Here is a 26,168-nt window from a genome sequence, read left to right as displayed (position 1 = left end):
TCTGCATTGAGTACTGGAATTGAGTGCCTGTTTACCATGGGGGAATAAAGGAGCAAAGAGTACTAACAACTAGAGGAGACTGTGGAGCAGTTCATAGAAGAGAAGGGTTTTTGAGCAGTCTTTTTTTTTTTTTTTTTTTTTTTTTTTTGGTACCAGGGATTGAACCAGGGGCCACTTAACCACTGAGCCATATCCCCAGCCTTTTTAATATTTTATTTAGAGACAGGGCCTCACTAAGTTGCTGAGCTGGCTTTGAATTGCGATCCTCAGCCTCTGGAGTTGCTGGGATTATAGGTGGTGCGACCAAGCCTGGTTATGAGCAGGGTCTTTAAGGAGGAAAGATCACATCACTCCTTCTTTTAGCAAACCCCTTGCTGAATATGCATTACATGCCAGACACTGTGTTAGGGGTACAGGGGAGTTAAAGAACGATATAGATGTCACTTGCAATCAAGCTGCTAAGCCACATAAACAACTAAAACCAAAATGGATGTGCAGAGACGCGCTAGTCCAAGGGTTTATGGGAGCTCTGAGAGTAGCAGGGCCATGTGAACTGGAGGAGCATGAGAGTAGGATGTGTAACAGGCTGGGCAGGAGATGCCCAACAGAAGAGAAAAAGGAGCCCTTCATATGTTGGAATTCCAAGCTATCACACCTTCTCCAAGAGTGAGTGAAGAACATTCTCAAGAGATCTGAGAATCTCTAAGTCTACGGGAGTCACTTTGAGACTATAGTGGCCACTAATACACACTTCTTACCTGAGCGGTGCTGCTTCAAAGAGGAAAGCAAGAGGGAAGAGATTGGTATGGGAGTAGGGGGAGATAAAAGGTAAGAGAAAGTTCGCCATGAGAGGGAAAAAAAAAGTCACAGTGTTAGATGGAGTAACTGGATAAAAGAGGGCACGTAAAAGTGGTGCACGTTTGTAATCCCAGCTATTCAGGAGGCTGAAGCAGAAGAATCACAAATTTGAGGTCAGCCTGGGCAACTTAGGGAAACACTGTCTCAAAAGAGGAAACAAAAGGGGTTGGGGAAATAGCTTAATGGAGAGCACTACTGGGTTCATCCACAGTAGTGCACAACCGAAAACCAAACCAAACACAGAATCCAGCAAAAAACTGATCTCATACACCTGAGGAGGAAACTGGTTATGGGTCCCAGCTCTGAAGCTACTCCTTGGGTCATGCTGCTCCACAGGTTTACTGGAGCCTGACGACCTTGCTCAGTTTCCTCACCTGTGGAGTGGAAATCAAGACAGGCTCCACCCCCACAGGATTACAGAGAGGACTCAAGCATTAATGAAGGTAATAGCCTGAAAGAGAGGCTCCTGCTGAGAGAAGGCACAGCAGGCAGCAGCTCTACATTAGCAAGGAAATCAGCAGAACCAAACCGGGAGGGAAGCTGTTTGGACCGAAAGGAACTCAAGAGCTTTTCTCTCTGGAAAGGAATTGAATTGAAGATGGTAATACAACCCAGCTTCCTAAACCTTCCTTATGTGTTTGACAGAATAAACCAGGGACACAAATCCTGCCTGGAACTTCCTCTGTAGATTCTTTCTAGAAGACCGCCCTTATAGATACTGTCCCATGGCAGACCTTACAATTTTATCTACCCTGATCAATGCCTTGTCAGCGACCCCCTAAGAATGCTAGACTTAACTAGATCCCACGATCCAAAGGAGACAAGCCCCAAACATGGTGACAACCTCAACATCCATTTGGTTTTTCTTTTTTCTTTCTTTATTTTTGAGACAGGATCTTACTGTTACAGCCCAGGTTGCCCGAATCCTGGGCTCATGATCCTCTTGCTTCAGTCTCCCAAATAGCTGACAGTACAAGCATGTACTATGCTGGGCTCATGTATGTATGTACATGGCTTTTGGAAGTGGCTCATGATGAATGTGTGGGAACCTTCCCAGGGCCAGAGCGATTTAAATAGATTCACTTTCTTCCAGTCTCAGGCTGGGTAAATCCAATGAGGAATAATGGAACCATTGACTTTGCCATATACACAACTCCGTAGGACCAATAGGGAAATTTTAAAAAGAAAGAAAAAAAATTGTTTCCAATGTTTAGATGGCCTACAGGTTATTATCTTACAATTTGACATTTGGTCTCATTGTCTGAATATGAATTTAGTGAAGATGCTTCTAGAGCTGGCAAAATCAAGTCATAGAAGCATGTAAAACTGTTTCCTAAGCAGGATGACCTTCCAACTAAAATTTTATTTCTTTAAATATTCATGATCTGGGATTTTAAACATCATTCAACTCTCAATTAATCCTTATTTCCCTTACAAGTTGATATTTTCCATCACATCAGAGAGGACTCTGGTGTGGACTCTTGTCCAGGGTCATAAGAAGGTCATTCAAACCACTTTCTAATTAGGAGATTACATATTACATATTAATCTTGTTCTATTTATGTATACATTATTTTTGGATTTCTTATGATTCTGAACTTTAAATCGTTTCTTCTGGCTGGTGATTTTGCTCCAACCCAATTTCTCTGCAGATGTTGAGAATCCACATCTCTCCTGTGTTTGCAACCCAAATGAAGGCAAGATAAGAACAATAGAAGTGAAACATCTGGAACCCTGGAGATAGTACTCCTGGGTGGCATTATGTGGCAGCACTCCAGTTCTGTTCGGAGGGAGTTAATACATTATGCCACCATAGGCAGTCACAGCCACAGTCACTCAGAGTGACAGACAACCCTTGGTAGGATACGTTTTAATGTAAAAACTTAACAGATGTCATTTAATAGCAATTTTCTTTGGAGAGCAAATTGGTCTCTGAAATGTACTCTAAGAACATAAGGGAAAAATGACTAAATAATAGTTCAGGGCAAAAGGAAAGCCTGTGGTTACCTCAGAGGTACTGGTGTGCATTTAACAATTTTTTTCTAGATGAATACATAAGCCAGGTCTATAAGACAATTGGTGGCTGTAGTGAAGCTTTCCCCCACTTGCTATGCTGAGGGGTTAGGGGGAGAGGAATGAGTGGCATTCACCAATATGAAAATGTTTCTAATAGAATATAAAAATCTGTTCAGCAATTTTCCAGTACATTAGGCTGAAATTGCTTAAGATGGGTATTTCTGTAGTAATCAAACATCACATAAATTGCAGTCTTACAATGCCCCTGTGTGGAAAGTGCTAGTACCATTTGGCCTACTTCATTACTTCTGTTCTTCCTTCCACATATTACCTGGTATAGTCAAGGGCACCTCTCAATTACCTGGGGGCACATTTCCTAACTTGAGTATCACCCAAGCTTTCTTTCTAAGATAATTATTTTCTCAGCAGCTTGTGTGGGGCTCCAAATGAGAAAACCAACCAATTTTCTTCATAACTGGCTTTAACAAAGCATGAGTGGTTTCGGGATCTTGGCTCTGGGAGAAAATGATAAGACACCATTTACAGAGAAGTATCAATATCTTCTTGCCTACTTTGTTCCAACTGTTATGGATTGACAGAGATCAAAGACCAGAAACTCCTAGGGAGCATTAAAAATGTGAAATGTTCTCGTTGAAAAGCTATTTTTGAAAGTTACACAGTGAAGCTGAAAATCGGTGGTGCATACCTGTAATCCCAGTTACCAGGGAGGCTGAGGAGGAGGATCACATGTCTGAGGTCAGCCTGGGCAACTTAACAGGCCCTGTCTCAAAAAAAAAATCTTTTTAAATAAAAAGAGCTAGGAATACAACTCTGTCACAGCGCCCACGGACCTCAATCTCTAGTATTGGGGGGAAAAAACAAGTTAACAGTTCAAAGCAATTATCAGCCACATCTGACATCCTTCCCCTAACCCATGCTTGGCCTGCATGTAACTTTTTATCTTCAAACTAACCCTTTTAGCAATTCTTGCTCTGAAAACAATCACTGAATAGCAACTTAGAAAAAGTTGGAGAAATGTATTTATGGAAGCCACCTAGTATAAAGGGAATATACAACTGTAGCAGAGAATAAGACCTAGAACATTCTAAATGTAAGCATTCCTTAGAATGATTCAATTACTTTAATGGCAATACATAATACTAGCAATTCGACAGTGCTCCAGGGACATACTGTAAGACCTACAGGGGACATATAAAGGAGGGTCTTTGGAGCCAGGCAGCCTCAAGTTTGAATCCCAGCTCTACTGCACGTTAGCTATACAACATGGCATAACATCTCACATCAGTCTGTTCCCTTGCTCATAAAACAGGACATTAGCCTAACTGCACGTAGTTCAAGGATTGGAATAAATGTAGTAAATCAGTTAAGAATTTAAAAAATGGCAGCTACTAATATTAATGAACACTTCACAGTCCATTTATGGACCCAAACTTTAAGACTGCTGCCAAGTCCCAGGGGATGAGTTTGACTTGATCTCAAGCTCTTTATGTTCTGATGTGATCAGAAAATTTCAATATGTCTAAGTGATTCACCTATAAGTGAGTCTTCTTTAGTTGGATCTCGGTCTGCACAATGCTGCCTATTCTGAGAATCATGAGAACAGCTTCCTTTGGCATGGACTTTGGTATTTTTCTTCCCAACTTCACAAACCAGAGGACAGTACAAGTTTGGAAACACTCATTTGATGTAGAACACTGCCCTCTAGCGACTAGAACAACTCTTTCTAGTAATCTGTTCAATTGCATCTTCTTGTTTAAAAAATGTAAAATAAAATAAATAATTAAAATCTGGTTACTTATCCACCAGCCCAAGGAAAACTTTTCCTAGAAATCTGGTGGAACCACCACCAGATCTGAGTATCCTCTTAATCAAAGCATCAAGCTGTGGTCACTTACCATCTAAAGCTATCAGAGCACAGGTGGAACACTTGTATGACCAGGTGCTGTAAATTCCAGCAACTAGGGAAGCACACGTAGGAGAATCACAAGTTCAAGGCCAGTTTTAGCAACTCAGACACATCCTATCTCAAAATAAAAAATAAAAAGGACTGGGGATATGGTTCAGTGGTAAAGCACTGGAGTCAATCCATAGTCATGGAAAAATAAGTTTGAGCTGTGTTGGGGATGATCATTCCTGTCAATACTCCAAACTCTTTTAAGAACTTGGCCTTCTTATAAGTTTTATTTTTTCTATTTTTACAATAAAAGCGTGTATTTGTGTATCTACACAACGTGGAGTGGACCCACATTTTCAAGGAAGGGAGAAAAGATTCTGGATTCTTAAAACAGAAACTGTGCACTGAAGATTCTATTCCAGGATTAAAATACTAATACAGACTGACAGCCTCAAAGACTGGTCGGATGCCTACTTAACTGTAAGCTACTCTGCTTTAAATGCAGGAAAACCCCTAACCTCACTCACAACAGTGGCTACTGTTTACAGCTGGGCCTTGTGTTTAAACTGTGTATCTTCTATTTCCAACAATCCTCCTGCCCTGTACATGTTTATCACCATTTTCTAGATGAGACAGTTTACATAACTGAGTCCGAGTCTGCCCATAAGCCCTTCTCTGGTTAACTGTGACCTGAAAGGCAAGTCCCAAAGAAAGGTGAGCAAGATGCCATGCTGGGGTAAGTACAAATTACAATAAACTGACCCAAAAAGGGCCGAAGAGGGTATCTAAGAATATTTACTAGTAAAGGGTAAGTGTTCAAAGATGAGCCAAGTTCCACTGTTGCCTTCAGCAAGTAAATGCTAGACAGTTATAAATTCGGTGACAGGACTTATTCTACACAATATAAATAGGTGTTTATCAAACAAAAATCTAACTAGGTTTGAAATTCTGAAAGTAGACCCTTCAGATAAATAACAATCCTGATAGTTTTTCAATTTAAAAAAAACCTCAACAGTTGGGCGGCATACTACAAGTGTGAACCTGTAATCCCAGCAACTCGGGAGGCTGAGGCAAGAGGATCTCAAGTTCAAAGCCAGCCTCAGCAACTTAGTGAGACCTTGTCTCAAAATAAAAAATGGAAAGGGTTGGGATGTAGTTCAGTGGTTAAACACCCCTGGGTTCAATACCCAGTACTAGAAAAACAAAACACCAAAACACAACAGCAAAAAACCTTAACAGATGATGAAGTCATGTACCTACTCAGCTCTTGGTGAAGTCTAAGTTCAAATTGGGAAAGTGGACATTTGCTCACCCCTCTACCTGCTCCCCTTCTCTAATGTGGCTTCTGAGTCTATCGGCCTTTCCTTGGTGATGAATAGCATGTAGCCCATTTCCCCAGATGCTGTTATTAGCAATCAAACTGTGTTTGAACTTGTAACTTTAAACACCTATTTCAGGGTTGGAAGCTTCTGGAACCATAACCTTGACCCAGCCTTCATAACAGTCTTTTTACTTTCTATTACACACATGACACCGCATAAAAGCAACAAACCGGCTTCAGCTTTTTCACTTCTGCAGAAGCTAAAACCACTTCTCCAATATATAAAGGAGCTGGAAAGTTAATTTCCTGCGAGAGAAATACACAGCCTGGTCCTGGCATTTTAGTACCCAAGAGAGCTGAGATAAGTCCATTGATCAAAACTCCATGTACAATTGTCCTTCCAAACTTGGTGTGTTTGGCAAAATCTTCATTTAAATGCAAAGGATTGACATCTCTGTTAATTGTGAGAAGGCAGCCACATCCCTGTGTGTGAAGGCTCTGCTGAGCTCAGCCCGGTCTCCAACCCTCACGTGCACATGCTGCAGGGGCTGTCTACTCTGCACTGGTTGATTCAGGCAGAATCTCCTCTGAAGTCCACCCCATCGAAGGCAATAGCTGGATATTACTGGGAACATCTTCAGCATCCTCAAATTTCATCCATAGGAGCTTCTGGCCTGCTTCTGTATTCAACTATGCAGGCACCAAAAAGTACTTTGAGAACTGAGGTAAGTTTCTGAAATTGAAGACTACTCAATCCAGTACCAGTTCCCTACTATTACCAGATAATGCGAGGAGAAATGGAGAAACCTACAAGACAATGAAAAAGGTTAATGCAGTACCACGGGAGGAAAATGCACTGCCACAAGGGAAATCAGAAACATGCCCAGTTTTACAGAATGAACAAAGTGGTGCACCAGCACTTTATTATTTATTATCTGCAGGACTGGAGAGGGAAGCCAGGGCCTCACACATGCTAGGCAAGTGCTCTAATCATTGAGCTATACCCCCACCCTTTTTATTTTTTTGAGTCAGGTCTCACTAAGTTGTCCAGGCTAGCCTTGAACTTGTCATCCTCCAGTCTCAGTTTCCTGAGCTGCTGTGTGGCTGCACTAGCATTTTAAAAAGTGGTCTTAAACAAGTAGTCAAAGGCTCTGCATGAGTGTATCAATACATAACACACTAGATGTAAGCTTTAAATGAAAAGACTATCACAAGAGCTCCAACTTTGACCCCCAAACATCTCCCATACAATCTAAAATCTAAATACTTTGTCCACATTTTCAGAAGCAATGAAATCTTAGATTTTAACCCCTTGGTAGCTGATATTAAATGGAAGACCTTCATTCAAACAGATTAAAAAGCAGTTAGTCCATACACAGTCTCATTTGGAACAAGTGAAGGAACAGACTTTACCTGAATCACTCTGAAAGCACATTTTTTGCCTTTGTAGGATCCTAACAGGGTCAAAGAGCTCCACAATTTGACCAGACCACTGCCGAAAGATCAAGAAAACAAATAAATTGAGGCTTCCAATGTTGAAAACATTTCTAAGATTTCAGAACATAGAAAGGACAGTTGTAGATTTTACTGTGCATTTTAAAATTCTTAACACTAATTTATCTGTACAAATGTTTTATATACATGTTTGGATATAAAACAGTTTTAAAAATTAAAAAAATTTAAAAAAAAGAAAGCAAATAAAGATTCGTCCCTGAATATCTCCTTAGTACTTTTGTTTGTTATAGTCCAGAGAGTGTTTTTTACCAGAAAACCTTTATTTAAATGAAAATAAACAACAACAACAACAAAAACTAAGAGTAAAAGCATAGTATATCATAGGCAAGAATAAAATGAACCTAGGAATATTTCTGAAATATATATTACTGGCTGTCTAACCATGGCCATCAACTGGGAAATTCTAGCTGTAGTCAAATCACAAGCTTTGTTCTTTCTAGCACATAGGCCCCTGATGGATGAATATTCAGATTCATCTCAGCTTAAATTTCCAAAAGTTGCCCAGAGTTCATAATCTCCAAACTCTTCTCATTCTAGAAGAAAGCATTTTTGCTACTTCTCCATCAGTCTCTCTTCCCCGTTATTCTACAACGTACCTATTCATCATACCTGCTACATATTCTCAAGATGGCTGACAAGGTCTTCTCTTCATAGCTCAGGACATCCAAAGGCAAGGCAGCACCAACCTACGTATGGAACAATGTATTAGCAGGCTCTTCTCATCATTACCCTTGACCTCATTAATGAGTTCTAATGAGATCCTGTCAACTCCTTGTTTTTGAGTTTCTCCTCCCTTAATGGTGCTGGTGCTCTCAGGTGCCTGCTCATGGCTTCCCTTGCCTGGAAGGTTCCTATACATCTTCATGCTGCTGATCCCTCCTCACGCCTCGAGTCCTTGTTTGAATTGTTCCTTCCCTGATTCTCAAGATCAATCTTGATCTGCTTGCTCTGCTCTCTCCATACAGGATGCCAAACTTCCTCTCTCATAATTCTCATCTTTTCACTAATTAACAAATATTCCTGTTTAAAGGATCAAAACCATGAGTCTACGAGAAAGAGGCTGTGTCTCTTTACATTCCCAAAACCCAGGATTTATACCTGACACGTAGAATGTGCAGTTTTGGGGTTTTTTTTTTGTTTTTTTTTTAACTTTTTATTTAAAGCATCTAGACAAGAAGAGATTGCAAAGCAAGCTATAGGGAGGTTCCACGCACCCTTCACTCAGACTCCCCCAATGCCAACATCTTTCATTAATATGGTAGAGAATCAAAACTAGGTAATCAGTATCAGTACAATTTGGAGTTTATTCAGATTTTACCAGTTATACATATACTCATATTTGTACATGTATCTGTATGTGTGCACATTCTATGTAATTTTACCACTTAAGTAGCTTCATGTAACTATTGTCACAACCAAGATAAAAAACTGTACGGTCACAAGAGTCCCTCACTCTACCCCTTTATACCACTCCTCCTCCTAGATTATTTAATTATGTTATTTCAAAAGTATTACAGATATAGAATCATATCAGGAGACTGCTTTTTTTTCATTTGGCCTAATACTCTGGAAATTCATTTAGTCATTGTGAATATCAACAGTTCATTCCTTTTCATTGTACTGAAGGACAAGTGGGATGTTTCCATTTTGGGGTTATTACAAATGAAACCACTATGAACATTTGTATATAGGTTTTATGTAACTATTAAGGTTTTAAAACTTTTCCTATTTGTTCTTTTTAGATATACATGACAATAAAATGTATTTTGACATGTCATACATACATGGAGTATAACATATTCTAATTAGGATCCCATTTTTGTGGTTGTACATGATGTGGAGTTTCACTGGTTGTGTTCATATATGAACACAGGAAAGTTATGTCCCGTTCATTCTACTGTCTTTCTTATTCCCATCCCTCTCCCTTCCCTTCAATCTCCTTTGTCTAAGCCAATAAACTTCTATTCTACCGCCACCACACACGCACCCTTATTGTGTGTTAGCATTCGCATATAAGAGAGAACATTCAGCTTTTGGTTTTTTGGGATGATAGTCCCCAGTTCCATCCATTCACCCACAAATGCTATAATTTCACTCTTCTTTGCGGCTGAGTAATATCCCATTGTGTATATATCACATTTTCTTTATCCATTCACCTCATGACCTAGGTTGATTCCATAGCTTAGCTACTTTGAATTTGAATATAAGTTTTCATTTCTCTGGGACAAATTCCCAGGAGTGCCACTTGCTGGGTCACTTAGCAAGTATGTGTTGTTTATGCTGCAGAGTCCCTGCACCACTTAACATTCCCACAACCAATGTATGAGTGATCCAATTTCTCCACATTCTTGCCAGTATTTAGTGTTATCACTTTTTGTTTCATTCATTCTGTTCTGTACATACTGCTATCTGAATGAATCATTCATGATGTTTCCCTAATGTCTAATTCTGTTGAACATCTTTTCATGTATTTCTTTGCCAATTACACATCCTCTTTGGTAAAATGTCTGTACATGTTTTTGTCCATTTTCTGAATGGGCTGTTTGGGTTTTGAGAAATCTTTATATATTTTAGACAGGCACAGTGGAGCACCCCCATTATCCCAGCTATTTGGGAGGTTAAGGCAGAAGAATTTCAAGTTCAAGGTCAGCTTTGGCAACTTAGTGAGACCCCGTCTCAAAATAAAAAGGATTAAAGATGTAGCTCAGTGGTAGAACAAATGCCTACCATGTGCAAGGCACTGGGTTCTATCCTGGGTACTGCAAAAATGAAACAAAAAAGAGAGAGAGTTCTTTTTATATATTTAGATATTAGTTCTTTGTCAGATTACTTAGTTTGCAAATACTATCCCCCAGTCTGTAACTGACCTTTTCACCCTCTTAACAGTCTAACAGTCTTTTGCTGAGTAAAAGTTTTTAATTTTGACAAGGTAGTTGGCAGATTTTGCCTTGATTGAATACATGAATCAGGAAATAATTTCCTGAGAATCGTCTTTGCTTTTCCTCTCAACTTTCAAAGCTCTCCTTTGTTCTCAATTCAGTGTTAGGACAAAGAAATGCAAAGTATTGGTCTGTGATAAGACAAGGAGCTGCATTAGGATGCAAAGCAACAATATCACTAAGAACAATTTTTTTTTTTTTTTTGGTATTAGGGATTGAACCAGGGGCGCTTAACCACTGAGCCACATCCCCAGCCCTTTATTAGGTTTTATTTAGAGGCAGGGTCTCACTGAATTGCTGAGAGCCTCGCTGAGTTGCTGAGGCTGGCTTTGAACTCAAGATTCTCCTGCCTCAGCCTACAGAGCTCCTGGGATTACACGCACACACCACTGCACCCAGCTTAGCACTCTTTTGTCCAGCTCACAGAACAGGACCTTGTACACTCTAGGCAAATGCTTTACCCCTGAGCTGCACCCCCGGCCCTCACAGTGTTTTATAAGGAGACCTTTTCACTAAAGGAAGTGGTATGCTTGTTCTAACATGAACCCCATCTCTTCAAGACCGGCAAAACAACAGTTTGCAGGTAGCCAGCCTAGGCCACACTCTGAGTAGCAATGAACAAATATTTGTCTAACAAATTCCTTGTCAAATACAAGGAATAGGGCTGTTGTTGTGGTTCAGTGATAGAGTGCTTGCCTTGCATGCGTGAGGCACTGGGTTTGATCCTCAGCACCACATAAAGTAAATAAATGAAATAAAGGTATTGTGTCCATTTACAACTAAAAAAAAATTTTTTTAAATACAAGGCATATTAGAACAAACCTATTGTAATTCATCATCTACAGTTTAAAAATGCTGTTAGAATTCTTTTTCCTTTCTATGGTAGAGATCAAATCCAGGGCCTTCCTTGCACCTGCTTGGCAAGCACTCTACCTCTGAGCTATATCCATCCCCTCCGCCCCTTTTCTAAATTTCTTACTAACATCTCAGTCTATTAAATAATTCCATACCTCCCCAAAGAGATCCTTTAGGGCAGAAATAAGCAGCTGTTTGAACTGTGCAGCATTCAGACCAACTCCATGATCTTGAAATTCCCTGTAAAAAAACATTAAAAATTAAAAAAAAGACTATGCTATTCAGATTCATTTTAAAAAGGTAATCTAAAATGCAACTTAGGAAATTGAACTTACAGGCAGACTTTCATGTAGTGGTGCTCAGAGGGATTTTTGTAAACTATTCTTTCATACGTGGTAGCTGGCGCTGGCATCTTTTCCAATGCTGATCACATCTACAGTAAGTCGAGAAGATAGTAGTTACAAAGGTACACGCTAACTTTCACTTTTTTTCTGGGGTGGGGGATGGTAATGGGGATTCAACTCAGGGGTTCTCTACCACTGAAATATATATTTCTTCACCCTTTTATTTTGAGACAAGTCTGGCTAAGTTGCCGAGGTTGGCCTTGAACTTGCAATCCTACTTCCTCATCATCCTGAGGCTATCTTTCACATTTTATTTATTTATTTTTTGTGGTGCTGGGGATTTGAACCCATGACTTCGTGCTTGCGAGGCAAACACTCTACCAACCGAGCTATATCCCCAGCCCAAATTTTGCTTTCTAAGAGGTCAGAAACACCGAGGTTGCCACTTATAGAGTCAGACCTGACAATCTTTCACATTTTTAATAAGAATTCAGCCCATTTGATTTTAAAAGACCTATTGACATAGTAACAACTAATTCTGGTCAAAAGTTACCTACTGAGATAGAAAGGAAGTTCCTGTTTTCAATATGCCAGGCCATTGTCCTCTCACTTTTAAGTAGTAGGATTTATCCTACTAACATAATTCCTGCTAACATTTTTTGGTACTAAGCACCAAGCTCTGTGCTTAATACATCACATGCACTAGTTTCTATGTCTTCAAAATTATCCTATGATGTAAAAATTATTATTCCCATTTTTTTTTTCCCAATGCTGATAAGCTTTACCACTGAGCTACATTCCCAGCTTTCTAAATTGAGATAGGGTCTCACTAAGTTGCTCAGGGTGGCCTTGAACTTGGGATCCTCCTGCCTCAGCTGTCCAAGAAACTGGGAATACAAGAATGTGCCAATGTACTCAGCAATTACTCTCATTTTAAATAGCAAGGTTTTTGAGAAGAATAATTCCTGAAACGGCCACCCTTATGGTGTGAACATGATCTGTCCCCTCAAAACTCGTGCTTGACCTTGGATCAGAAATGTAAGCCAAAATTAACTTCTTTTCTTTGTCCAACCAAGGAAAGGGACTTATTCAAGGCTGCAGAACAACTGAAACGTACTTAATGACGCTGAAATGGACACTTAAAAATGGCTAAAATAACACATTTCACATTTTGTATGTTTTATGCTAAGACATAAGAAACTTTTTTTTGTCTAGAAGTGTGCAGTGCTGGGGACTGAACACAGAGCCTTGCACAAGTTGGACCAGCACTCTACCACTGAGCTATATCTCCAACACACAGAGCAAATGTTTACTGAGCAGTCACTTCTCCACAGGCCAGTCCTCAGAGGAGATGACAGCATTGCCATCTGCAGGCTCTTCTGAGTTTAAAGGAGATGTGTGCAGGACTCTGGCATTCACCAGGCTCAATGAAAGACCTAAGTGCTCTCGTGGTCATTGCCATCAGCAGCTTTTACCTTGGCTTTTTCAGTGACTACAGGGATGCAGGTAAACAGATCTATGAGCAGTAGCTTCCGCTCCTACTCCCCTCCCCAATCTAGTCTCTACAGCAGCCGGTGAACCTATTAAAATCTACTCAAGCCACGTCCTTCCCCTGCTCAAACCCTGCAATGCTTCCTATTTTATCAAGAGCAAGGTCAAAGTCCTTAGCAGCCTGCAAAACCCCACCTGATCTGTACTGTTCTTGACCTCGTGCCATTCTCCCTGGACCCAATCCCCTTCACCTCCCAGTTCTTTCTCATACACTAGTCTCTCCCCCGTCTGGTCCCCGGCTTCGGCTTTTCAGCACACTGGAAATAACTTTATTCAAGCAGTCAAATGGTTCACTCCCTTGCCTTCTTGCTGGTTTTTTGCTCAATCTCAGTCAATGTAGCCTAGGGCCCATCCTAATTCTGCACCACCCGCTGTGTCCGGACCCTGCTCTTTTGTCTCACAGCATCTGCTACTTTTTAACATAATTACCTAATTCATTTATTCTTTATCTCTACTCCCCAGTAGGTTCACTCCACGAGTCTGGGGTCTGTCTGGTTCGCTGCTGTTTTCCAAAGACCTACAAGAGTGCGTTGCACAGTGCAGACGTTCAAAGCACAACTTCTGGAATACTGGGGCAAAAAGCTCAATCCCCTACTGTTGAGCACTTGGCTGTTTCCAACTAACAACCGCTGTTGATTGAGGGCTCTCCTCGGCGCGTGGCACAGGCAGCGCGCCCTGCACAGTGCCACTCACGCCTGGAGGTCACCGTCTGCGGTAGTGACCCCTCGCCGCGTGGTACAGAGACCCACCGAGGTCCTCTATCCCAGCGGACCGGGACCTCTGGCTCGCCGCACAGCCCGCCCGGTCGCTCCCGCTCTGCACATGCGCACTCGGCGCGCGTGACGGGCGACACCAGCGAGGCCGACTGAAACCGCTCCCGGAAACCACCACACTCCTGAGGACTTCCGCTTACCCGCTGTCCGTCGAACTAGCCTGACGCCTCCCCTGACTCCCGTTGGCTGCGAGGATTCGCCAAGGTTTGGAACTCCCATGCAGGGGCCAGAGCCTGGGTCCGGGGAACTCCTCGAGTGTTTACGTTTGGCTGCGCCCTGACCTCCCGGATGTGAGATAGGCAAGCGGATGTGACGTCACCGCGCGGAGCCGCACGTGGAGTCTGGTGTGAATCCCGTGCAGGAGGTGAGGGCGCGGAGTTCAGCGCCCTCTGGTGCCCACTCTGGGAAAAGTGAGTGCAATTGTCTGCAGAGGAGGCCTGTTTATTTGGCGGGTGATGTTTTAATAGTTATTTGTTTTTTCATGTTTTTTTTTTTTTTTTGGTTCTGGGGATTGAACTCAGAGGGGCTCTACCACTGAGCCACATCCCCAACCTTTTTATTTTTTGTTTTGAGAAAAGGTCTTGCTAAATTGCAGAGGCTGGCCTCAAACTTGTGACCCTTCCGCCTCAGCCTCCTCAGTTGCTGGGATTACAAGCATGCGCCACCGCGCTTGGCTTCCTGCATTCATTCTCCAACCGATTTATTTATCTAGAATCTCTTGGTTGTTTCGGTGCTGAGGATCAAAACCAGGGCCTCATGCATGCAAGGTAACTTTTCCTCCACTGAGCTAGCTCACCTGGTCCTAGCATCTCTTCTGAACATCTCCTGTGTCAAGCACTCTCCAAGGACCGGACCCTCTCTCAATGTCCCTTGTGTGTCCCAGCATACAGTAGGTGTTCCGTATGGGCTGACGTGGAAGAATCCAGTTTGTCCTATTTCCAAATGTAAGCCATTTCATTTATGTAGTTATTTACTAAGTACTTGTTGAACTAGTTATTTGCTGGACTCTATTCTAGGTGCTGGAAACTCAGGAGAATAAGAAGATATGGCCCCTGTTCTCATGAAACATAGTGTGTATTTAATAATAATAATGGCAGTTAATATTTATCAAATGCCTACTTTGTGCCAGGCACTGCACGAAAGACTTTACATATGCTTTTATATGAAACACTTATATAATCCTAATGTAGCTATTATTATAATCATGCCCATTTTACAGAGGTGGAACTGAGGCATAGAGAGAGGCTAAGGTATTTGCCCAAGATCACACAGTTATAAGAGATGGAGCAGGCTGTCTGATTCTGGCCAGTGCTCTCCACACTGTACTGCATTGTTCACCAAAGTCCAAGGTCAGGTCCAGACTCAGGATCCCAACAAGTCTGGTCTGGCCACTTGCCCCAAACAATAAATGGGAAAAGTAATAGCAAAAAGGAGTCAAGGAACTTTAATCAATATTGCCATATCGAAAAGGCCAAGTGAGTTCAAGTGTCTCAGCCCTGCATTCTGGGTGCTGACATGAGCTTTAGGTTTAAAAGAGGAAGAATTGGGACAGAGGCTGAGAGATACACATACTTAAGCAATCTTGGTCAAACTAGGGTCTGGTTTATCATTATCTCAGTTCTGGTTCTGCAAGGTGACTTATCACTTAAGAAGTTCTTATCACTTGAGGGGGCAATTTCCACTTGCTGCTCTGGATGTTCATCTATCAGACCTGTGATCATGGAAAGGGGCAATTTGGTTTCCATGAGATGTTTATTCCTGCAGAGGTGCAGGAGGGAAGACATGAAATACTGCCTTTTAGTCACCAGAGCCTGGCATGTCTTAGACAAGTGATTTAACCTTAGCAAGTTTCACCCTGGGTTAAACTTTCTGCAAGTTTTCATTGTTCCTGAAAAGGTGCAGGGCAATGACTGGAGACTCCAGGGATCTGGAACAGGACGTTGTAAAACCTGGCAGTTAAATGTCCCTGCAAATCTTGAAAGTACCTTAGGTATTTTTATCTTGATGTCCTCCGTCTTGAAGAGGGTCAAGATAGGTTAGGTAAATTTAGGGCTAATACCTTGTGTTACCAGTTTTTAGATGTACATTCTTTAAATGACTAACATACCTATGTGCAAAGCTGAGCAGGAGTCTGAAGACAGATACGAAATGAAGGCAGAGACGCCAAATTTTATGGCTTTTAGTTACCCATTGGTTATCAGCAGGCCTAAATGAAGTCAGTGCTTTGAGCAAAGGCAGCTTCTAATTCTGTTATAATATTATAACCAGTTGAAGGGCTGAGGTGGGAAAGGAACCTCAAGTGTAAGTCCCGTGAGGACAAGGTCTTGTCTGTGATGGCTTGCCACTGCATTCCAGTCCCCAGCACCCAGCAGGCACTCCACACATTTACTGAATGCATCAGTTCATACATGGATGTACTGTTTGGGCCTGGTGAGCGGATGGTGGGCAAAGGGTGACCTTTCCCAAACAAACCCATGCCCAAGGGAGCAGGGACCTTCCTTCTCATTCTGTTCTCAAAATGCCACTGTCTACTGTTTCCTGGAACTTCAGTCCTTGCCCTTGTCGACATTCTCCAGTTCTGTGGCTCCAGCTTGCCTTCCTTCTCTCTTTACAGGGGACCTGATTTGTTCCCAGATGGGGAAGTGGGTGGAAGAAATCCACAGAGACCTCAGATGTTGCCATTTTCTTTCTCAATGAAGCTTGGATCTTGGAAGCTCCCAGAAGCCACTCCAAATCCATCCTTTACCATCTCACATGAAAAGATCATTAGCCTCCACACCACAAAGTTACAAAGAGAAAAATTGTTGATCATGTAAAGCATAAGAAAAGGGAACAATGGGAATCTCTCTCAACCAGCCGCCTTGCAAACCCATCTTGCCAACCTGTGCCACATCCTCCTACCCGCACCCCCCCCCCCAAAAAAAAATAAAGCAGCTCATGTGCTTTGGGCTTCAGGAAAACCTTTGTTAATTTTCACTCCTTCTGCACCGAACCCTGAAAAGGCAATGCCTTCCCAGCCGCTTGACTTCCTTCAGTGCTGTCTTGTTAATCCAGAGTTTACCTTGGAATGGTAAAGATGTAGTTAGTTGACATGTGCTTTTCAACTAAATTTTATTTTTTGAATGGGTGCCGTCAGCTTATGGTGTGTCATCTCACAGGATATAAATGCAATATGTACGCAAAGTAACCCTCCTTCGTACCCCTTCCCCAGCCAGTACATCCTCTCTCCAGGGGCAACCACTGGTTTGAGTTTTTTTTTTGTTTTTTTTTTTGTTTTTTTTTGCGGTGCTGGGGATCAAACCCAAGGCCTTGTGCTTGTAAGGCAAGCACCCTACCGACTGAGCTATCTCCCCAGCCCTGGTTTGAGTTTTTTAAGTGTCCTCTCAGAGGTTTGGGTATGGGTTGGTATGGGGCCTTTTCCCTCTTTCTCTCTCTCTCTCTTTTATTTTTCTTTTTTTCTTTTTCTTTTAGTACCAGGGATTGACCACCCCGCCCCCCCAGGGGCTCTTTACCACTGAGGCACATCCCAATCCTTTTTTGCATTTTATATAGAGATAGGGTCTCGCTGACTTGCTTAGGGCCTCCCAAAGTTGCTGATTCTGGCCTTGAACTTGAGATCCTCTTGCATTAGCCTCCTGAGCTGCTGGGATTACAGGTGTGTGCCATCGTGCCCAGCTGACTTTTCCCTCTTGATGATACAACTTAACATCACTCCAAATCAAAGCACACAAAACTGCATCAATCTTTACAGAATTGCCCTGAATTTCATTGGGTGAAGTCAGTTGGGTCTTCGGGGCTGTGTCTGTCATTCAGGGCAAAGTTGTTGGGGCAGATCTGTAATATTTGATGTTCCTGGAAAATATGGTAGCTGAGAAGGAGTTAAGGCCACACTGCCTCCCACTTTGCTGTCACCTTCTCCCACTTTGCTGTGTACCCTGCCTCCCTGCTTTGCTAACTGGTGCCAATGGCTTTTGCTAAAGTGGAGCAGCTTTCTCAACTTGAGGAAGAAAAGGCAAGAAAGGAGTCCAAGAGGAATTCCAGTTCTACCGCTGTCCGTCCGTCCATCCATCCATCCATCCATCCATCCATCCAAAGGAAATTGTGCCCTGTGTGTCAGCAGATTTTGTCCAGATAAGACAAAGGAAGTGAAAATGATCAGAAGCTAAAAGCTATGGAATTGCAGCCATTGCTTCTGCTCAGGGAGAACTGCCAGGTTGATGGACAGCTTTTGCTCACATTATCCCATCGACTGCATTGTCACTGTCCCAACCATCTTTCACAACCAAAGAAATTGAAACATGAAGGTTAGGTCATCCATCTAAGCCCTGCCACGCTCTGGTGGCTAAAAGGCAGTATTCCATGTCCTCCCGTGTGCACAGCTAGGCTGGGAGTGGCTCCTCTGAGGTTTCCCTGAGCATCCTCTCCAAACCAGAAGCACTGAAAAGCACTCCCCTGCTTCCGGGAGACCAGCTCTCACGTGAAACCCATGAGACCAGCGTAGAGAGGAGCAAGATGCTGCCAGAGAGGAAGCTGAGCCATAGGTGAGGGTGGCTGAAGTCCAGCCCCAGCTGGAACCCATGCGGAGCCCTGGTGCATACATGATGCCGGAAGACACACAGTCTTGAAGGCACGGGGGCCAGTCCTTCCTATTCCTCCTCTGTCACTGACTGGCCAGATGCAGCAAATGAAAACCCAGGGTGCCCAGTTAAATCAGCAATCAACAAGACATCCTTATACTAAAAATGTACTTATTGATCATCTGAAATAAAAATTTTACTGGCTTTCCCAAGAAGTTTGGGCATAGCTCCCCGCACACACAGCAGAGGGCAGCAGTCAGTAAAGAGGACCTGGAAGGACAAGAGCAGCAGCCCATGTAAGCGGAGATTCTGGGACAGCTCGCCGGACAACAGTAAAACAGACTAGAGGCTCCAACTTAGTCAGGTCCAAACCACCTGCGTCATCCAGGGCGGCAGTGGGACACCGGTTCCTGTGTCAGCACCCTCCCCTGGGTCCCCTGCCATCTGAGAATGTCTTTGCCCTGTCAGAGCCATTTCCTTGCTGTGTGGGTGCCGGAACCGGAGCCAGGCGCTTTAACCTTGCATCTCCGAAATGCACTTAGGTGACAGAGACTACCCTTAGAAGTATCTGACACTTTCAAATAAAGTCCAGAAAAGGAGAATCTGGGGAGACGATAACCATCCTGGAATTAAGCAGATGGTTTCTGGTGGCGCCTTGGATCCTTTCTTAAAATTCAGAGGTCCTCTCCCAGGTGTCCAGAGGGGTCCCTGCGCTTTCTTGGGAGGGCTCTGCATGCCCCTTACAGGAGCTTAGGAATCTGTGAGTTGGATCTAGAAAAACCTTAAAGCACAGAAGTGAAAAGAGCAGGGTGGGCAGGCAACAGGAATGGCCTCCATGACCCCATTTATGTTAAAAAAAAAAAAAAAAATCCACTCAACCACCCAGAGGACCTGTCTGTTCACAGTATGCATGTGTGTGCGTATGCATTTGGCAGTACTGGGCATTGAACCCAGGGCACTCTACATCCCCAGCCCTTTTTATTTTTCATTTTGAGACAGGGTCTTACTAAGTTGCCCAGGCTGGCCTTGAATGGATAATCCTCCTGCCTCCTGAGTCACCAGCCACCTGGCTATATTGTTTTACTTTAAAGGGATAGAAACATCATTTTACTGACACTAAAAATTATTATGTAAAGTATCAGGACCAGCTAGAGAGAGGCACAAGAGGGAGATATGGTGCACACTACCTGCAGGCTGCTCCTTTCTTGGTGATAGAGCGCTTGCCTGGTATGCTTGAGGCCCTGGGCTCACTCCCAGGCACTGCAAGGAAAAAAAAAACATTCTAGCTGATCTGAGAATGAACACTTTTCAGGACAGCTGGAACCTGACAGCACTCTCCCATCCTTTATCAACAGTCCTGGAAAAAAAAAAAAAAGAAAATCTGGGCACCAAATCTCTTGATGTGGCACCAGTGCTTAGAGGAAGCTTGTTACAGCTCTTGTCCCATCTACCATGGCCAAGCTTATGTTACCTAGCAGAAATACAGATGTGTTTATTTGATTATGCACAGAGGTGTGTGGTGCATGATAAAGGGCGTTAACACATCACAAGCGATTTCTAAACAGGGGAACACTTCAATTCACATCTAGTCCTGAGAACCTAGGTGAGGGGTTGTGGACCTGGGCTCAGGTTAATATCTAGGCAGATGCCCTCCCAGGAGTTAGGTCTTCCAGGGACAGTCATCTGCCCCCACCCCTCCCCAGCCAGCTTGGTCTTGGTCACTGGGATGTCAGCCTCCCGTATTCTCCAGGTCCTGCTGGAGCTCCCTAGATGTGGCCTAAAGTTCCTCTTCATTGCGCTGAGGGTCTGGAGACCAAAGATCAGGAACCCATAAAGGGAAAGTTGCTCCAAGAGCCAAGGGGAAGGGGCTGCCCTGCTGCTCAAGGGACAGCCCAGCAGGCAGTCATCTTCTCCCCCTCCCAGAGAAGCCAGTGATAGCCACTCAAGACCCTTGTGCCCACGAGGGGCACAGGAAACCCCAGGCCCACACCCAGGTTATTACCGACCCAGAGGGCAGCAACTCTGGGCCACAGAGCCCTGGGGCCACTGGGGATACCAGAACAGCAGCCCCTGCACCACTGCTCTCTGGTCCTAACCTTGGCAGGTAATTTGAGGACAATACCACTGCCTCAACTATGTCCCTCCAAAACACACACACACGCGCACACACACACACACACACACACAAAATAATCTCTACATTTTTTTCTTTGGTACCAGGGATCGAACCCAGGGGCACTTAACCACTGAGCCACATCCCCAGCCCTTTTTAATATTTTATTTAGAGACAGGGTCTTGCCTGAGTTGCTGAGGGCCTCGCTAAGTTGCTGAGGCTGGCTTTGAACTCATGATCCTTCTGACTCAGCCTCCCGAGTTGCTGGGATCATAGGCATGTGCTATGGCGCCCAGTGGTTTTTGCTTTGTTTTGTTTTGGTTTTTGCCTCTTAATGACTGATGAGAAAGTCCAGCCTGTGGCAAAAGGGGTGACGTTGAAAGAGATGCAAGATGATGTCTCAGAAGAGCCAGGCTTACAACTGTTAAGGGAGAGTGTGTCTGTGTGTGGCTCAGAGAGGGAGAGACAGACGTCACTGTAAGATCTGGTCCTCCAGCCTGGCCTGACGTACATTCCAACCCTGAGTATTTTTTGGGAACTTCCTCTGGGCAAAGCAACAGGTGTGGTTCTCTGAGATGAAGAATACTCACCAGAGCTCAAATGAAGATACAGACTCCGATGTACCATCAAACTGATTCCAGTTACTTCAGCCACTTCTGGTGCCACCTCCATTCTGGACAAGAAGCCCATCCTGAGCTGGGCATGGTGGTGCACACCTATAATCTCAGCTACTTGGGAGGCAGAGGCACGAGGATTACAAGTTCAAGACCAGCCTGGGCGACTTGGCAAAACCGGTCACAAAATAAAATTTCTAAAAAGAGCTGGGAATGTAACTCAGCCGTAAAGCACCCTCGGGTTCAATCACCAGCACTGGGGGTGGGGGAGGGGGTGGAGCCCATACTGATGCACTAATGGCAAACTGAGTTCTAACCACTGCCTGTCCCTCAGCCTCTTCAACGCCTGTCCAGGAGGATCCATCCACAATAGCCCTGAAGGTCCCAACTCCAGACAGTAGGACCAAGAGCCCAGTTGTGATTTCTGGAGCTTTCCATTGTTGTTTCGGAAGTTTCTGGCTGTCTTTCAGGGAAGGCTGTGATGAATGACCTCTTTCTTCTTCCCAAGACTATCCTCAAAGCCATGCACCACAGGGCTTGCTGTCCTCCCCTGCTGAGCTTGACCATGCATGTCCAGCTGAATGGTCCCACCATAAGTACAGCACAGAGACTTTTTTCCCCCCTTTTTGTACCAGGGATTGAACCCTAGGGCACTTAACCACTGAGGCACATCCCCAGCCCTTTTTATTTTCTATCTTGAGACAGGATCTTGCTAAGTCCTCAGGGCTTCACTAAGTTGCTGAGGGTGTCCTTGAACTTGCCATCCTCCTGTCTCAGCCTCCTGAGCCACTAGTATTATAGGTGTGTGCCACCGCACCCGGCTTAGAGATTCCTATTGATGAGATCTTCAGTGGTATTCAACCTGGAGCACAAGAATTCCTTCACCCAGGAAGGCTGCTGATCTGAGGCTGACCCAAGTCTGGGCTTCTTCAGTGATCCTGAAGAAACCGTCTCTCACCATCCAGACCCACCAAGATGAACCCCTTCTCCCGTGAAATTCTTGGTGACCACAGGAGATTAGAACAAGTAGAATATCTACAATCTACTTTCTTTTCTAGTCTATTGATTTTCGTTCTCATCTCTTACTTCATTTTTCTCTGGTATTGACTTGTTATTTCTTTCCTAGCTTCTTCAGATGAAAGTCCAACTTATTAACTTTCAGCCTTGCTTCTTTTCAAATATATGTATTTAGGTCTATAAATTTCCCTCTGAGCACTGCTTCAGCTGCATCCCACAAGTTCGATGTCACATTTTCATGTCTTCTTAGGATCTATGTTCTACTCTTCTCTGAAAAACTAAAATATTCAAACCACTTCCTGAATTCTCATTTAAACTATAAAGTTCATCTTGCTTTATTTCCAGAACTACTTGGCTGTAGATGCTCTATAAAAAAGGTTTGAAAGACTAGAGCTCACAAGGCCCTGGGTTCGATCCCTAGCACCCCCTCAAAAAAAAAAAAAAAAAAAAAAAAAGACTAGAGCTCCTGGTAAGTTTAAGGTTTCTAAATGCAACAGAAGCAAGTCAAAAGGAATAGTTTGATGATTTCTGTTTTTGATGTAGAATTTCACTTGAATAAAAACTGCAATCATCATTTCTTTCTTTTCTTTTGAGGTATTAGGGATTGAACTCAGAGGTGCTCTACCATTAAGCTGCATCCCCCCCCTTTTCATTTTTTATTATGAGACAGGTTGCCAAGGCTTCTCTTGAACTTGCAATCCTCCTGCCTCAGCAGCCCAAGTGGCTGTGATTACAGGGGTGTACCACTGTACCTGGCTACAAACATAATTTCTTAAAATGAAACTAAGCAATCATCCAAGCAAAGGCTTCCAATGCCTGCAGAACAAGCCTTACTTTATTGTTATCATTTTTACCCAGTGTTGGGGATCAAACCAGGGCCTCATATATGCTAGGCAAGTACTCCACCACTGAGCTACATCTCTAGCCCTAAAGCCTTATTTAAAAAACATTCTAAAGTGAACAGAAAAACCACTGATATTTCACTTAATTAGGGGCTTAGAGACAGAGACCACCTGCAAATGGCTGATCTAGACTTACTTATATTTATTTCACATCATTGTGGTCACTTTTACAGCTGTTTAGACTCATTTTCAATCACGTTAACTGTTCACAGAATTCACAGAATTCATTAACAAACTAGTATTTTACATCCAAGGGTTTTCAGTAGCACAGCAAATAGAAAAAGAGGCTCACAAGTTGTCTGTGTGCGGAACTCGGGTCTGATTATTTAGATAGATGTTTAGAACATTATTGCTTTATTAGTCCTATTTTTAAAAATAATAAATGATTCCTAGGAAACCCACCCCACCAGGTGTTCTTCATTCTGCAACTCTTCAGGGTCCACTCACTGCTTACCTGACTCACAGGTGCCAAACAAACCACCCCGTGTTTTCAACCGCTCAGGCGGTTCTGAGTGCTGGCCAGCAGGAGCTCTGGCCCTCTGCACATGCCGGTTTCCTCCCTGATCTGTGGCTCATGGGCTGCGTTCACATACGGGCCTCTATGCAAAACTTAAGTTAGACCTAAACAAGAGGGTTTGGTGAATGAGGACTAATTCTCCTCTAGAAGCCACTGATCATGCAGGGGGATATATCTGAAGCAACAAAAATCTCTCGAGTCCCGGTGTGAGGAACATCTTAAAGAAAACGTCCTGGATGATGGTCCAAGACACCCACTTAGAACTTGAAGACGTCTCAGGAGATTGCATGGCTGGGCGTTCTTACTGTGTTCCATGTGAGTTTCCATTTTGGGAAAAAGATCTTGGAGATTTCCTTGTGGCCCCTGAAGCTCTGTGGAACCAAGGATACGGGGGGAAGAGGGACTGGGATTCCTCAGGGACACTGGCGCTCTGACCGCATGGGGGGCAGGATCCCTGAGAGTGGTGGCCGCGTCAGGCTTTGGGGACGGGAGCAGATGCCGTGTGCCGAATGCAGGCTGCAGTCAGGGCTTCAGTCCAGTTTCTTGTTGTTGTCTGCATTATGCACAGAAGCCAAAAAGTCGACAATGAGCTTGGCTGTCTTCCTGGGTCTCTCCATCACCACTGAGTGCCCACAGTTTTCCAGCAGCTCCACCTGGCAGTTGGTGATCGACTTGGCCAACATGTCTGCCCCGGACACATCGAGCACCTGCCAGGGAAGAGAGGGAAGGAGATGGTACACTCCGTGGAGAGAATTTCCACTGAGACCTGGCAGGGGTCAGGTTGTGGGGGTGAACAGAAGGACCATGTCACTTCAGTGTTGCTGTTTATGGCACTTTGGTGGAAGGGACTCGCATGCCTCCTGTTTGATTCTGCAACTCAGTACCAAGAATTGGCTAGCTGCCAGTGATTCTTAGGTGGAAGGGACACAGTCCCTTCTGGGAGGAGGTTAGGGTCTGGTGGGGAGCCAGACAGGTCAAGAGACAAGTGCAGAATGATGTGATAGGGGCTCTGCTCCGAGAGGATCCTGGAGGCTGACAGCTCACTCAGGAGGAGCAGAGAAGATTCTTCCTGAATCCTGGGAGAGCAGAGGAGGAGTCTTCATGGGATGGGGAGGAGGGTGGGAAGTCAGCAAGGAGCAAGGTGGCTCAGAAGGAGCATGCAGAGAGTAGGGAGGGGCATGGCAGAGGGAGGGGCAGAAGGAAGAAGGCCGCCACTCCCGCCATGTTGGACAGGGGAGGCAGGGGCTGCGTAAAGGGGAGTGGCTTGAGTAGCCAGCCGTAAAGCTGGAGTAGAGCAGCCCAAACTATAGGAAGAGTACACAGGGAAATGCAGGAGGGGAATGCTTATTATCACAAGCTGGGGGCGGTGCCTCTTTGGAAGGACTTTCAGAGATGCCCAGGGCTGTGACTCAGACCCTGAAGTTGATGAATAACAGGGAGTGTTTTTCCAATGAAAGCCAGCACTTTTCCAGCGCTGACCCTTTTCAGACAACTCCTTTACTCTGTTACCATTATGCCAATCTGGTTCCTCTCTCCGCGAGCATCCTTTCTCGGAGGATCTGCACTCACTCCCCTTGATGGCCTTTACCTGCAACTCATCCTGGACAAGAGGGCACCTCCTCTCTGTCCTTAATGGAAGACGGAAGACTCCACCCAATTTGGCACTTTTGGCTTGTTTTCCTTTTTTGGTACCAGGGATTGAACCCTGGAGCCCTTAGCCACTGAGCCACATCCCCAGCCCTTTTTGTATTTTATTTAGAGACAGGGTCTCACTGAGTTGTTTAAGACCTCTCTAAGTTGCTAAGGTTGGCTTTGAACATGAGTGCCTCCTGCCTCAGCCTCCCCAGCCACTGGGATTTCAGGCATGTGCTACTGCACCCAGCTACTCCAGCGCTTTTTGTTTTTCAGCTTTAGTCTTATCAACCCAGGTTATTAAATGAAGTGGGGTTTTGTTTGTTTGTTTGTTTTTGTTTTGTTTTGTTTGTTTCTTTGTTTGTTTTGGTACCAGGGATTGAACCCAGGGACGCTTAACCACTGAGCCACATCCCCAGCTCTTTTTATAAGTTACTTAGAGACAGGGTCTTGCCGAGTTGCTTAGGGCCTCACTAAATTGCTGAGGCTGGCTTTGAACTCGCGATCCTCCTGCCTCAGCCTCCTCAGTTGCCGGGATTACCCGTGTGTGCCACCGTGCCTGGAAGTGAAGATTTTCTACCCACCGCAAAGCGGGGTGGGCAGAATGCCTCAGCCAGGGAAGGGAGCCCTGTAGAGCACCCTGAACCAGGGAAAGGAACAGGGAATACAGAGCTCAGGGAGAGGGGAGCAGCTGGCCGGGGCTTGGATA

The 26,168-nt window shown here is 44.1% G+C and overlaps 3 protein-coding genes across 5 annotated transcripts in view; all 3 read right to left on the bottom strand.

Moving 5' to 3' along the window:
• Window positions 1–3,891: 3,891 nt before the first annotated feature.
• Htd2 (hydroxyacyl-thioester dehydratase type 2) lies at window positions 3,892–6,754 on the bottom strand. The gene is given in 4 exon segments (XM_053743315.1): window positions 3,892–6,288; window positions 6,291–6,314; window positions 6,317–6,565; window positions 6,568–6,754. Coding segments are annotated over 4 exon segments (519 nt in total). The 3' UTR covers window positions 3,892–6,229.
• Window positions 6,755–6,782: 28 nt separating this feature from the next.
• Rpp14 (ribonuclease P/MRP subunit p14) lies at window positions 6,783–14,401 on the bottom strand. Of its 2 annotated transcripts, none has more exons than XM_047531943.1 (6): window positions 14,228–14,401; window positions 11,755–11,852; window positions 11,575–11,659; window positions 8,235–8,311; window positions 7,524–7,602; window positions 6,783–6,917 (listed from the first exon to the last, which is right to left on the bottom strand). In XM_047531943.1, the coding sequence occupies exons 2-6, from the start codon at window positions 11,829–11,831 to the stop codon at window positions 6,861–6,863; spliced, it is 375 nt and encodes a 124-aa protein (XP_047387899.1). In that variant the 5' UTR covers window positions 11,832–11,852; window positions 14,228–14,401; the 3' UTR covers window positions 6,783–6,860. The 2 variants fall into 2 exon arrangements, with proteins under 2 accessions (XP_047387899.1, XP_047387900.1); XM_047531944.1 differs by lacking the exon at window positions 14,228–14,401 and adding an exon at window positions 13,744–14,112.
• An 8,865-nt stretch (window positions 14,402–23,266) lies between these two features.
• The window catches only part of Abhd6 (abhydrolase domain containing 6, acylglycerol lipase), a 44,868-nt gene continuing 41,966 nt past the window's right edge, over window positions 23,267–26,168 (bottom strand). Inside the window, exon 8 of one of the 2 annotated variants that reach the window (XM_047532644.1) lies at window positions 23,267–24,534. In XM_047532644.1, coding sequence (XP_047388600.1) covers window positions 24,358–24,534 — 177 coding nt within the window. In that variant the 3' untranslated portion in view covers window positions 23,267–24,357. The remainder of the gene's footprint in view (window positions 24,535–26,168) is intronic. The other variant, XM_047532643.1, reaches the window with a different exon arrangement.

Source organism: Sciurus carolinensis, chromosome 17 (genome assembly GCF_902686445.1).
Source record: "Sciurus carolinensis chromosome 17, mSciCar1.2, whole genome shotgun sequence".
Classification (NCBI taxonomy): Eukaryota; Metazoa; Chordata; class Mammalia; order Rodentia; family Sciuridae; genus Sciurus; species Sciurus carolinensis.
This window is presented reverse-complemented; position numbering and strand designations above follow the sequence as displayed.

Excerpts from the sequence above, each read along its gene's own strand:
- Rpp14 (XM_047531943.1), bottom strand. The coding sequence starts at position 11,831 with ATGCCAGCGCCAGCTACCACGTATGAAAGAATAGTTTACAAAAATCCC. Across the intron at positions 8,312-11,574 it reads TAAAGGATCTCTTTGGGGAG|GTTGGTGCTGCCTTGCCTTT; the intron begins GTATGGAATTAT and ends TTCCATACGTAG. Across the intron at positions 6,918-7,523 it reads GTGCTTTCAGAGTGATTCAG|GTTTCTCCATTTCTCCTCGC; the intron begins GTAAAGTCTGTT and ends ATTGTCTTGTAG.